Genomic DNA, 15,160 nt, shown 5'->3' on the forward strand with positions numbered 1-15,160 from the left:
TCTTCTAATCATCAAGGCTCAAGAGTGAGTCACCTTTTGTGCTTTCTCACCTACTCACATATAACATGCAAACTGCCAAGCATGACTGCTTCTATTTCCACACCATTTTTTCACAGACATGGTCTTTTTCACTCACATAACAACCAACTTAGTTCAGATCCTAATTATCTCTTTCCTAATAGCCAACTAACTGGTCTTCCCGCCACTATTTTGCTCCTTTCCAATCCATTCTTCACAAAAATGCTAAAAAGACTTTGACAAAGTATTTATCTGTTATCATTCTTCCATTTGGAATCTTTCAATGTCTCCCTAATGGCAAAAGGATAAAATTCCAGCTCCCCAGAATGACATTTCTAATTCTGGTTTCCCTTTCAACATTTTTTCCTAATACTCCCCCCCTTCCTGAAAGCCAACACACCAACAAAATTACACAGTGTTAAATGTCACCCAATCTTGACCTCCATCTGCCATTAATATATGTGAATAAATCTTCTCTTCCTTCAAGCCTGTTTTTGAAAATATTCACTGATTTCTATCTCCTTATTCAATATCCTTAAATGAATGAGTTCTCTAACTCAATGAAACTTCACACAGGACTCTGGGTCTTTCCTTTGCTTCTATCATAATATTAGGTATACACACCATATTTTTTCCTAACTGCTATTCATGCTGTCCCCCTATGGATTGTAAGTTACTTAAGGGTAAGGACTGTATTCACTATTCATTTTTGTATCCTTGGCACTTAGCAGAATATCCTGTACATGGAAATGCTGTACCTAAGAAAATACTGCCTTCTATTATAGATGGGATAGAAGGACTACAAACTAAATCCATGGATTAACATTCTTTGTGATTATTTGCCATATTCTTTTTTTGCCCCCTACATTTTCCTACATACTTTCTCTGAAGTGTTTCAAAATTCCCTGTACTTCTATTAGGATGTTTTCCCCTTTACTTACACTCAAAATTAAATTAGACCATCTCTTATTACAAACCCAGTCATGATAGACTTTTTCATTTTTTAATTATTCATTTTTTAACTTGAGTACTGCTAATTTAAGTCATCTAAAAATGATTGTATTTGATGGATTCTTCCAGCTCTGTGAGTATTAAACCCCATTCTGTGAGGCATTACCACACAAAATAGTTTATGGTATTCCATGCCTCAGGTAACTCTGTTAGAAACCTGATTATAATACATCTCCACTAGCCAGTATTTAGCTACAGCAGCCTTTGCTGTATCCAATCTGTTTTAAATAGCTAGACATGAATACTAAAATCAAATTTGTTAACTGAAATTGAAACAAAGGCAGAACAAAAACAGTAAACTCTCAGAAAAAGAACACAGTTTACATTCCTTGAAAGACTGGTGGAAGAAATAGAATTGAAGAATTGTCCACCAATTAACTAGACACAATTCTCATTCTTGGTTACAATTTCCTTAAAGTATTCCAAGAAAAGTCAAAATACTGTAAGAAATGTTTTAATTTTTCTTTCTGGAGAGGAATGACCACAGATCCACAAACACACAAACTTGAGTATGACCCATAAAATGTATATAACAGATTTACTTCTGTTCAGGATGGGCTACCTATCTTGGGACAATTTTATCATATATAGTTATCTCTTCCTCTATAATAATCCCCCCCTAGGAATCCTGAAACCCTGTGATATGTAGTGTTCTTGAAATTAACCTTGGGTCTTCCTAGTGCCATGCCATGAATAGTTTCCACTCAAAGGTTTGACAGACCCAAAAAGAGGTAGGCAGTAGATGAGCCAGGGCTTTAAGGACAAGAAATAGTTGTCCCCAGTGTGTGGGAGTAGATTACAGAATCTCTCTATTCTGCACCTAATACTCAATAACTTTGTCTTATTCACCTTCCCACACATAAAACAATTGCCTCCTTTCTCTTTTTCTTCATTCCTTTCCCATTCTGGATTGAGATTTTTGTGTACATCTTAACTCTTCTCCTACATGAATTAGGGGCTACCTCAATTACTGCCCCACTATCAGCACAGAAGTTGGCAGATAACAGCCTGTAAGATGTAACTAAAAACCTACAATCTCAAAAAGAGAACTCTATTATGATCTAAGTTAAGGAACAAAAGTATCACATGATGTGAAAGAACAATTCTTATGGATCAGACAACCTGAAATTGAACTATGTGATACTGACCACTTAACCAGTCTCTGTGACACTGCTTCCTCAATCTATATTTTACAGAATGTTTTCCTTAAAACAATCCTAAAGCATAAAGACCATATAAACTTAAACTGCTTAAATGACTACACAAGCGTGCCAATCCAATACTATGCTAAGCACTTTAACGATAATCTGATTTGATCTTCACAACCCCAGGAAATATGCTGTCATTAATCCCATTTTCCCATGAGGAAACTGAGGCAAAAGAGATTAAATAATTTGCCCAGGATCACAGAGCTAGTCAGTTTTTAAGGCTAGATTTTAACTCAGGTCTTCCTTACTACAGTGCTTTACCCTAACTGCACCTAGAAATTGCTCTACAATTTCTTACAGATAAAATCTAAAGCAACACTTACACCCTCTCAACAAAACTTTCAACTAGATCATTAAACATGCTATAATTAAATCAATCAACAAGCTTTCCATTAGTCCCTTTATTTCCGTGCAATTCCTACAACTACCAAGTCTAGAAACAATTGGCCTTAATTCCCCCAAATTAATATGATTATGTTAGAGGGGAAAAAATGTTACTCACTAACTGTTTGACTTTCAGAGTTTGTGGAGCACTGGCTGGTTGTGAAAGGAAGGAGCCAGGTTGTGTAAGTTTGATATGAATAGGAGGCCCAATGACAGGCTTTACAGAGGCAGATGTGGCTATTCCAGAATTCACAACTGACTTTGAAGGTGGAAGAGAAATGGATGGCCCCACAACTTCTCCAGAAGTCACAGTGGGTTTTGTTGGTGGAAGTGACAGCGTTACTGCTGCCCCAGGGATGAGGGGTTTTTCAGGCTGCAGTGAAACAGTTGCTACTGTAGTAGCACCACAGGTCACAAGAGGCTTTGCATGTTGAAGGAAGACAGTTCCAGCTGTTACTCCTGCTGGACTGGTGGTTGAACTTACAGAATGGAGCGTGACAGCCTTGCTAGTCACACCTCCTGGGACAGAAGCTGGATTTATGGGGTGGACAGCAACAGCTCCGACTGTGGGTCCTCCAGCTCCAATAACAGGACTTCCAGAGCGAAGAGCGACAACTCCAATGCCTCCAGTACCAGCCACAGGACTCGAAGTCTGAATGGAGACAGTGCCCACTGTTGGTGCTGTGGAAACATGGGCGGGCTTTTCCGTGTGGACGGAAGAAACAGCTGTCGTCACTACAGGAGGAGGATGAGTGACTGTAGCACATGTAGGAATGACGACCTGTGAAGGAGTTTGCTGGACACACTGCTCAATGAAGCTCTGGGAGCTGGGCATTAGCTGTCGTAAGGCAGTCACACTTTTCTAAAATGGAAAAATTCAATACTTATCACTAGGAACACCAAACAACCAAAGCAATTTTTTAAAAAGTACTTGAAATTAACATTTATGAACTATTATTTGCCATGCAAACTTTCCCCACAATTCCAAAAACCCTATTTGCTTTTTTAAAAAAATAATTTGCCAGTAAAACAACAACAATAGTAACAACACTAACATCTATACAGTACTCTGTGCCAGGCATCATGTGAATCATTTTACTATTATTATTTCATCTTAATTCTCACAATAAACTGCAAAATAGGTGCTATTATTATCCCCATTTTACGTGATGAGGAAACTGAGGCAGAGAGATGTTAAGTGACTTGCCATGGATACAAAGATAGAAATTGAAGACCAATGTCAATTTAGATGAAAGTCAGGTATTCCTAACTCCAGGACCACAGCTCTTTTCATTGTACCACCTAGCTGCCTCAGAAAATCTATCATATATTCAACCTTAGCAAATAAATATTATGGACAAAGTTATTCTTATCAAATTTTGTCACTTATTTAATAGTCACAATGTCAATCTAATAGCATGTTAATTAAAAACACTATGTCAATTCTAGAATGGAAGTCTTCTTCCTAAAAGCTGTGAGAAAATTAGTGTTTTTAAAAAACATAATTGAAAACTGTTACAAAAAAAAAAAAAACATATGCAAACATTTAATTATACTTTGGACCAAAGTTAAAATTAAAATAATATAACACTCATCTAAATCCCCCCAAACTTCAAGGGCCACTGGTATAAACAAACCAGATCTGTACTGGGGCTTTAATAAAATTACCACAGTGTTCATGAATTTTAAAACTGAGTTCCAGGAAGTAAAATGAAAATAGAAAAAGAAATACTAAGAAAGTTAGATCATTACCAAATGGCTTTAATCTTCTTTTTGGAAAGTAAAGGCTGAAATTAAGAATTTTCAGCTGTTGAATTAATAGCTAAAAAGCTGATTATCTGTTTTATGCAATGGCTCCTTAGAAATGGGGAGGAAAATGGTGGGGCAAATCCAACTGTTATTTTTAAAAAATAAGATATTAAAAAAATTGTTGTTTTTTTTTTTAAATAAGTAAAAGCTGATAGAAGAAGGAATGGTTTTTCCCCCACAAAAAGAGTAATTTAAAACTATTTCTAGGTTATACCACTAGATTATATTTTCATTGTTCCACTACATTCTGCTGATTTCTTTCTTCTGTCTAATGACTAAACAATCACACCTGAAAGAGGTAAAGCATAGTCAGTAAAGAAAGACAAGTAAGATAAATTCAGTCAAATGTGCTTCACTAGGAGGCTAAGAGGTGATGATGGAGAAAATGAAAGGGATGAATAGAATTTCCTCTTTAAGTCAACAAGAACCCTAAAACCCAAAATACTTTAAAAAATTTATTCAAAGTTAGTTAACACTAAATGAAATAAACGAAGCAATATATCATGAAGCTAGTTATTCAAGTGTCCCTGTGATATTGAACTTCTCAAAATCTCATTTCTCCCATTAAACAAAAAAAGAAAAGTGAAATCTGAATAATCCTAAATTTTATCAAATAGTTCTCAAAAAATTGTCATTTCTGATATTCCTAATCTAAATCTTTTAAAAAGTAAGTAATTTAGGAAAGATTCTCTGAACCTGATTATAGCAATAACACTTTAAAAGAAGCATGAAAAATGCAAAAATAGATGACAATACTCAGCCTAAATAAAATTAGAGGAAAAATTACATTTTTGTCCAGAATTTTAAAAAGGTTAAAAAAAAAATGCAGAACACAAGAAAGGATGAGATAAACAGCTCTGAACACAATGCATAATATTTGTTATATGTAGGTTTTCTTGAAATGGACATTTATATTGCTATATATTTTGAATCCTCTCATACTTGTGGTGCACATGAATTTTTTTCTATTTTAATTTAAGATTTTTTAATTTAAAAAAAATTATTATATCTTTTTATTTACAAAATATATGCATGGGTAATTTTTTTCAACATTGACTCATGCTGTTCCAAATTGGAACCTTCTATTCCAAATTTCCCCTCCTTTTCTCTACCCCTTCCTAGATGGCAGGTACTCTAATACATGTTAAATATGTTAAATACAATATATGTACACATATCTATAGTTATCTTGTTGCACAAGAAAAACCAGATCTAGAAAAAAAAAAAAAAACCTGAGAAGGAAAACAAAAATGCAAGCAAACAATAACAGAAAGAATGAAAATGCTATATTGTGGTCCACACTCAATTCTCATAGTCCTCTCTCTGGGTGCAGATGGTTCTCTTTATTACTGGACAATTGGAACTTGATTTGAATCGTCTCATTGTTGAAGAGAGCCATGTCCATCAGAATTGATCATTTGATTTAAGTTTAAAATAAATTATTTTTTTCAAAAAGCAATACGTTTAAAACTCCTTGAAAATTACAACTATAAAAAAAAAGTTTGGGGAGAAGACAAAAACCCTTAAAACTGATCACGTAGATATGACCTATACTTATAAAACTTTCTTCCTATATAACAGAACTTAATCATTAAAATACTTTTTTTTTTCTTTTCATGGAGTAATAACACAAGAGGTACATGTGGCTATTTTTCATTAGTTAGAAGTGCATGTTACATTTACTAACTTATAACCCTTTGGGGACTCTTTGGGAGTCTCTACTATATTCACCCAAAGAAAGCATTAAAGCATATTTATATTTATATTACATCTGAATGCCACAGTTTCATAGTAATCTAGTCAAGATGTAATATTTTACAATTGTTAGAGGCAGCTAAGAGGCATAGTGGAAAAAGCACTGGGCTTGGAGTCAGAAAGAACTAAATTCAAATACAGCCTCCGACCCTTAATAGCTTGTGACTCTTAAATCTCATTTTGCCTCAGTTTCCTCAAGTGTTAAAGGGGGATGAGTTGTGAGACTCAAATAAACTAATATTTGTAAAGTACTTAATTAAAGTACCTGGCAGATGCTGTATATAAGTTTATTCCTTCCCCTTTATTTCCTCCTTTTTCTCCCCTTATTTAGCTAATCAGAAAGTTCAGACTAACCATTTAGAAGGGAACAGCCAAGGTACAGGAGAAATATACTGCTTTACAGTTACAACATGTGGGATTCAACGTCAGCCTCAAGGAGACTGAATTAGGGGCAGCAGTGGTAGTTTCCAGATCTCTCAAACCACAGACCGACAAGCAAGAGGGCTGGACATCTGATCAGAAGAATATTTATAAGGGTTCCTTTGCTGGCACTAGGGTCAGGACTCTGTTGCATTACTTTATATATGGAGATATATACACAGTCCTTCGTCTCAGTCCCAAAATGAGGAGAAGCAGTAGAACACCAGAGTTTGTGGCCAAGCAGGGACCAAGTTTCAGGGTGAAGGAAAAGAGTACTTAAAGTCACTCACAAACCAGTCACCAGCGTTTATTGGTGCAAGAAAATGGCAAGCACACCTCTCCATAAATCATACCACCTTGGAAGGAATGAAAACTCTGAAAACAGCTGCAAAACACAAACACACACACACACACACACACACACACACACACACACACACACACACACACACACACACACACACACATCCCCTCTGAAGCTTGGGACTCCCGGAAGGTGAACCCCACTTAATATACATTTTTAAAAATCAAGAAATTGGCTGGAAAATGAACAAACAGCAGAAAAACAGAATTCTGAGTAAACAAAGTTACTATGACAGGGAAGCTCAAAATACAAATTCAGAAGATGACGACAAAGTCAACAACTCTTATATCCAAAGCCTTAAAGAAAAATATGAATTAGCCTGTCATGGAAGAGCTCAAAAAGGATTTTTAAAATCTTACTTAAAAAAATTAAAAGAAGTACAAGAAAAACTGGAAAGAGGAATGAGAGTGATGCAAGATAATAATGAAAAGAGTCCTCATCTTGTTAAAGGGGGCACACTGAAGAATTTCAGGAATTAACTAACCCACCCCAACTTAATGACTTTTCTTTCCACTTCTACTACCCGTTGCTTCCCTTTTTCATATAATGTCTTCAAATAATAAGAGTTAGCATTTATATATAGTGCTTTAGGGTTTCTGAAGTGCTTTACAAACATTTCATCTGATATTCATAACCCTGTGATATACTACAAGCCATTATTTTCTCAATTTTACAAATAAGGAACCTGAGACAAAGAGCAGTGAAGTAACTCGTCTTATGGCTTGTCATTGTGGAAAACTGAATTTGAACTCAGAATTTCCTGACTCTTAAGTCTAACATTCTATTCATTGCACTACTAAACCATCCTAACTACAAATTAAATTTCTCTTACTGCCTGATCAGCTACAAATCATGAAGTCCTATGAAAGTTTTCCAAAGAATTTTAATGCTAACAGAGGGAAACAGTTAGGGAATAAGCTCTTTAATCCATAATATGCTTAATGATCGACTCCTATCACTCTTAACTGCACCCAAATAAGTTTTTGAATACAGAGGACTAAAGTTCAATTTATATACCTTTCAGAAGAAAACCAGAGTCTGGGAGTTATTTCAAAGAAATTAACAAGGGCAATTCACAGAACAGTTCAGGATGAACCAAAGTAGCCTCAAAAGTGACCTGAAGTACCTGAGCATATCTTCCCATCCTCCCTGACAGTCATACCACTGCAGAACCTGTCTTGAGTCAGTCCTAAGGACAGGTAAGAAGTAAGGTTGTTGGAAAACTATTCAATGAGACAGGAAAATGACTTGAATGGTCACTAAAGGCAGAGGCATCTAAGAGGATCATCTCTAAATCTACAAACTATTCTGAGAAATGTTCCTGTGCAAGTGACACAAGTTGGTATGTTATTTCTCATGAAAATTTTTAAATGGAAAATACATAGGAAAAAGGCTTGACTAAAATAGGTTACCACTTCTCCAGTATATAAAGGAATTCTCCCCTCAAAATTTTACAAGCTAAAAATCAAGGAGAGAATTTCATATTCTATTTCTTAAAATTCTACTTCATAATGTTTCCCTTAGTAGTCTTCTTCAAAGTAAGGTGATCTTATTCAGATTAAACATAATCATTTTATTTTCATATAGTTGCTCCCCCCATCTCTCTTTCCTATATCCCCTCCCAGCCCTCCATCTTACCTTTAGAAAAGGGACAAGATGCGGTTGAGGTGAGGACTTGAGTTCAATGTACAACTTTTTGGTAAATTCCTCTGGTTCAATTTTTGCATCCTGAGAAGAAAAGAATAAAATGCTATAACTACCACCAAAATATGTGTTTTGCCTTCATTTAGACAAAGATACTTTTCAAGTGTAGGAAACTTTCAGTAACCTAAAATAAAGTCTCAATTGCAAGTAAAAATTGTGGGTAAGTAGAACTGCTATTTTATAGAAATACAAATAATAATTCAGATTCCTATGATGTAGGTACACAAAATGGTCTAAAAAAAATTAACTCAATGCAAGGAGCAATACCACTAATTCTACAAACTTTTTACAAAGCAAAAAAAAAAAGAGGACTTCTTAAAATAGGGAGGGGAAAAAGGAAGAGGAGAGAAACTATTAAAAGAGAAAATTAAAATAAATACAACATGTGTTGGCCAGACTACATTATCCTTTTAGAATGCTATTTCAGTTAAGATTAACAGATATATTCTGAGAAACATACACTGTATTTAAAAAAACATATAGACTCTAAACCGAGGGGGAAAATTCTTGAAAATTACATTTGTTTACCAAGCCACATAAATCCTTTGTGGTCAAAACATTTATTAAGAACCTACTATGTGCAAGGCACTATGCAACACTCTGGGGATACAAGACAAAAATAGCATAGTCCTTACATTTAAGTTGACATGTTAGAACTGGAGAATATTACAAAAGGTGTGTCTAACATAAGCCTTGAAGGAACCAAGGAAGCCTAAAAGGAAGAGGTGCATTCAAACATTAAGTACATAAGGAAATTGTAGAAAGGCACATCTAGAATGTCTATATTGGGGAAATTGCTTGTATAGGTTTTGTTGACTACAAGAACAACAATATAAAATAAAGCTAAAAAGGTAGGTGGGAACCAAATTGTACCATCAGCTCTGACTTCACTTATACATTCTCATTCAGATAATCATCATCAAGTTTCCATTTGAAAACAAATCCTACAAACCATTTAGTACCTATTTTATTTCAATATCTCAAAATATTTGAATATTTCCCTTCAAAAAGCAAAATTAGCCTTCATTTTAAATATATTGTACTAATAACCCTAAAGGTAATTAAAATTGAAATAATAATACTAAAAGGAAAAGATAATATTTTATAATCACAAATGCAATATTCTCCTACTTCAATACTTTATTATGACAGATAGAATCCAATGTTCTTAAAGGCAAAGCATAAAGTATTATATCAAACTGGAAAGTTGGAAAGAAAGAAAAGCAGAGAGGTGGACTCCGTAGCTATCATCTAAGAACCAGCCAAGCTGGTTTGAAGGGGTTTGAAGAACCTTAAAATGTTGGGGGAACAGCTTTGTGGTCATAGGGGCTTCTAATGACTTTCCACTAACATCTGAAAGGGTTATTTTCTGTAGTGATAGAAAAGAGTACCCAAACTACCAAATCATAGATCTTTTGAAGGATTAAAATCTAACATACAATACCTTTATATATTCATGTATGTGCTAGAATACACACATCCACACATAAAAAACAATATGGTGGATCCAGTAAAGACCAGTCATGAAAGACCTATATATTACAATATGTGTTACTTAATCTTTCAATGCTCCCAAAAGAACACTAAGATTTATAAGTTATAGAAAATTTGCTGATCTCTATCAAGGAAAGGACCCTGCATGCAGGTCTGGATTCCATATCCAAATAATACTGATTCATTTATACAAGTATCTAATATTTGTCAGGAACCACGCAAAGTAGTGAATTAGAAGCTTACACAACTAAAATGCAAAATTTTAAAAGCAAAACACATAGCCCTATACTGGAAATAAATATTGCTTATAAGCCAGAGCTGTCAAACTTGCAGAAAGATCAGCAAAACTCTCATGGGACCTAAACTACATAAAAAAACTAATTGGGAAATGTGTCAAAAAATAAACAAAAACACAACAGAGATAATATTTATTTTTATTTTTGAAGTCAACATACAGACCAGACCCCACAGTGATTCTGCTTCTATTTTAGTGTGATACCACTGATGTAAGCTAGCTAAGTCAGTTTTTTTTTCCTTTTTTTCCTTTTTTTTTTAGAGGGGTAAGTAAAAGAGAAGGGGGAAGTAAGGCCTATATTTAGATCAATAGAGATGTTTTTCCTAGAGATAGGAATAAAAATTTCTTTTTAAAAAAAAGTATAATGCTTTAACAAACCAAACTATAATTCAAGTTCAGCTTATCAAGACCACTTAATAAAAAAGTGGTCTAATACCTCTCCCATTAGTAGTTAACATCATTTCTATCATGCTAAATTAAGTTGGCACTTCGGGTTTTAAGGTTTGCAAGATTTGTTTAAAAAAAAAAAAATAGCTTACCAGCAGTACAACTAAATGGTACAATGGATAGAGTCCCACCTCTGGAGTGCTCAAATCAGGCCACAGATTTCCTAGCTATGTGAACCCAAGCAAGTCACTTAACCCTGACAGTCTCCCAGAAAAAAAGAAATAACTTACCAAGAGATTTTCCACAAGCTTCTTCACATTCTGTCCCATTTCTGGGGACTGAGACCCACCACATGCTAGTTTTATCAACATTGCAAGAAAGTTTTTGCATTTTGTCACATTCTCTAGCATTTCCTAATTATGGGAAGGAAAAGGATAAGACATTGCAATGAGTATCAAGCATTCATCTTTAGCTAAAAGATTATAGGATTCAAGGAAAACCATTTCAAGAATCACAGAATATTACCACAGAGATACTAGTTTGTACAGCTGATGGAGTCTCAACTTTCTGGGTGCTCTCTTGTGAGGGGGTTGCTGGTGTTGCGATGACTGAAGGCTTCAGGGGAGTTACAGTATTCAATGGTTTTACTGGGGTAACTGTGACAACACTGGCTGGTGTAGTCACAGTCTGAAAAGAGAAAAAACTGTTACATTTTGGCACTAGTAATACGCTCTCTCTCTCACTCACTCACTCACTCTATCCTTAGATGGAGGTAACTCACTCTACTTAAAAGCCGCAGGTAATTCTTAATAAAAATACAGTTTGACATGAAAAAAATACTTCTTTTTTTCCCCCTTACATATAAAAGCACACTGAGAATATATTATTTTATTAACTGTTTCTTATACAGACTTCTAAATTAAGTACACAAAGGAATCATTTCAACCATGTCATTCACTTCATTCTGTAAAGTGTTTTTCCCCCTTCAACTGAAATGAGATGTGATTCTAGCACCATCTGCAGGACAAAGAAAACATAAAAATAATGATGTTAGGTAGCATGTTTCTTTTTAAAAAGAACATATTAGTTGAAGGAAAACACTATCATTGCATTTATAAGAATAAAAATATCAAATAAGGCTTACTACATACAGAAATGTCTACATTGAACACTTGTAGCAAATAACTACATGTAGCTCTAATCTGATCACTGCTAGTGCATTTGTAAAGCTGTCCCAGGATTTCAGATTTCTTATAATATGCTCCTCAGAGATTTCATTCCCAAGCAACAAGTCAAAGAAATCTCAATGCATACATGGAATGTAAATTTATTCAAATTCCTTGTTATCCTTAGCCATCCAAAAGAAACTACAGCAAAAACCATAAACACAATAACGTCTGTGAGAAAGGAACCTATTTTTTGAAAGACTGTCACATACATATTTAAGTACAAGTCCCCTAATGAAAGCCCTTGTCTTCTGGCTCTTTCTCTGTCTCTCCTCTTTCTGTCAGGGATTTTTAACCAAGGGCCCATTAGACTTGTTTTATTTTTAAATGTTTTGATAACCATTTCTTTTGTTTTTGTTTTTTTTCTCAATAATATAAGGAGAAACTAGTTGCTTGAGTAGAAATAATGGGAATGTTTTAATGGCTGTAACTGGACACAGCATCTTAGTATTATTGATTGTTCTTTCTAGTCTAGATTCGTGTTTTCACTTCCTCTGCCAGTGCCCATCTGCAATTTAAGTGACCTGCCCAGAGATATTCATTTATTCATACACACACTCTCTCACACACACACACACACACACACACACACACACACACTCTCACACACACACACACACACACACACACACACACACACTCTCTCACACACACACACACACACACACACACACACTCTCACACACACACACACACACACACACACACACACACACACACTCTCTCACACACACACACACACACACACACACACTCTCTCTCTCTCTCTCTCTCTCTCTCTCTCTCTCTCTCTCTCTATATATATATATATATATATACATATATATATATTAGTTCATTTTAGAGATAAGAGAACCTGAATCTCACACCCTCCCCCATCTCTGAATCCAGCTATCAGCTAAAACAAGCTGACTTTCTAATGTTTGTAACAGAGGAAAGCAAACCTAGGCATAGTTGAACAACTAGCTAGATTTGAAGATAACATAAGCAAAATGCACAATGGAAAACAGCACTAGCTCTATAATCAGAAAACATGGATTCAAAACCCAAAGTTGATGAATATGTTTAACCTATGTCGTCTTAGGCAAGTTATTTAAACCTTTCTCCCTTACTCTCTGACTTTTTTTTTCCTCATGTATAAAATGAAAGGTTGAACTAGGCAGTTTTCTATGATCAATCAAATCAAAAGATGTAAAATTCTACAAGGAAGAGAGACAAAATTCAATAATAAAATTAAAAAGATAGAAAACAATTCTAATGTGAAATAAAGGGGAGGAGTGACATTTAAAAAGACTTATGGAGGCAAGGAAAACATATCAACTAGATTTTTTTTTTTTAATAGACAAGTACAGGAGATGGGAAGATGGATAGGTAATTGGGAGCCAATGTGGAAAAAATGACAACTCTGAAAGAATGTTGAAACAATATAAATAGGAAGAACAACAACAACAAAACACCGAACACTGCATAATTATCATGATTAAACTTGGAGCCAATGAAAAGAAATGGAAAAAAATCTACTTCCCTTCTCTGCAGAGAGGTAAGAGATTATAGGTATGAAATACTTTCAGACATCCTTGGTGACTTCAAAGGTTCTGCTTAAATTTCTATTAAATTTCTGTTTTATCTTTTGACAAAGGTTAGGTGGTTAAGTAAGAGCTAGAAGGGGATGACTTCATCTATGTAAAAAAATGAAAGTAAGGTATCAATAAAAATAAAATTTTAAGAAGTGTTAGTAGTGAATGAGAATTCTTTAATTACTTATTATGTACTACATACTATGCTAAATTCTGTGGATACAAATACAAAAGCAAAGATAGTGCTTTCAAGAAACTTACATTCTAATAAGACAGCACAGATAGAAGAGACACTTCAGTCAGGAAAGTTATTGTGATGCTGAATGAGGTCATCAGGACACATCTTATCCAGAAAGAAAGGATAAGCAATCATTAATTCAAAGGGAGAAAAAAGGGAGAACTAGATATATCTCAGGGAAGAAGATTAGAGGATAGAGTGTTAAAGCTCAAAATAAGATCAGGCTTGCAAAGAATATTAAGGAGTGTACTGGAAAAAGAAGATGATCAGAAAAGGAATAAGGATGCTTTGTGCAAAGGGTGATTCTTCCTGACAGGAAGAAAGCATCACTACTCAGTTCTTTGTTGCTGGATTTTTTTTTTTTTTTGGAGGGGGTATTCTACTAAGAAGAATATTTGGACTAGAAAATACAAGTCAATACCCAATAGGAAGCTGAAATTCAAGGTGGATAGAGAAGAGTAAGGTAGCACCTAGCTGCCCTTGAGAAATTCAAGCCTTCTCAAATCATGGAGAGATAAAGAAAAACTGTTTAATGTCATGGATTAGTGGTTCTCTAAGTGTGGTTCAGATATCTTTTCAGGAGTGTCATGAGGTCAAAACTATTTTCTATTATTGTAAATATCAATAGACATAACCCATATAAAAACTTTTTTTTTTGGAGGGAAAGGGAGAGTAAAGGAAGGAAGTGTCTTCCGGAGATCAAAAAAATTGAGAACAGTTGCCATAAAGGCAGACATAGCATATTTATCAACCCACATATAATACAATATGGAAAGAGAGTTCTACTACCCTAAAAGAGTAAGAATCCAAAGGCTCTCCACAGACAAAAGCCTTAGGCTAAATGTCAAAAGACAAAATATAATAAGTCTAAAAAGTAGTATTGAACATGGGTTCTTTAAAAAAAAAAAAACACACACACACACAGAAACACAAAACACAACATATACATAAGCACAACAGGAAAGACACAGCTAGAGAATCTATATGAAAGAAATATGGAGGCTTCCGTGGACTAAATGGGCCATATTAAACACTCTCAAAGACATACACCATAATCCCCCCAAAAACTCACATATACACATAACCCTAATGCACTTTGAGAGAAGCAAGCACAAAGCACCCAGAATAAGGGAAATGACAGCCAATGTAGAGTGTAGAATCCAATATTTTGAGAGATTCAATCCTAGGCAACACATTTTAGCATAGGAGGAGGGGAATGATCATAACAAAGGTAGGCCAAGAAGTAAGGCAATATGTACATATCAGAGGA

General features: G+C 34.8%; 1 protein-coding gene across 2 annotated transcripts in view; it reads right to left on the minus strand.

Annotated features, from left to right (window-relative positions):
• The window catches only part of TAF4B (TATA-box binding protein associated factor 4b), a 158,944-nt gene that overhangs the window by 104,615 nt on the left and 39,169 nt on the right, over nt 1-15,160 (minus strand). The window contains exons 4-7 of one of the 2 annotated variants that reach the window (XM_051970313.1): nt 11,375-11,536; nt 11,140-11,262; nt 8,608-8,697; nt 3,106-3,483 (exon numbers count right to left, since the gene is read on the minus strand). In XM_051970313.1, coding sequence (XP_051826273.1) covers nt 3,106-3,483; nt 8,608-8,697; nt 11,140-11,262; nt 11,375-11,536 — 753 coding nt within the window. Of the gene's footprint in view, nt 1-2,739; nt 3,484-8,607; nt 8,698-11,139; nt 11,263-11,374; nt 11,537-15,160 lie in introns of both variants that reach the window. The other variant, XM_051970312.1, reaches the window with a different exon arrangement.

The sequence above is a fragment of the Antechinus flavipes genome, chromosome 1 (assembly GCF_016432865.1).
Source record: "Antechinus flavipes isolate AdamAnt ecotype Samford, QLD, Australia chromosome 1, AdamAnt_v2, whole genome shotgun sequence".
Classification (NCBI taxonomy): Eukaryota; Metazoa; Chordata; class Mammalia; order Dasyuromorphia; family Dasyuridae; genus Antechinus; species Antechinus flavipes.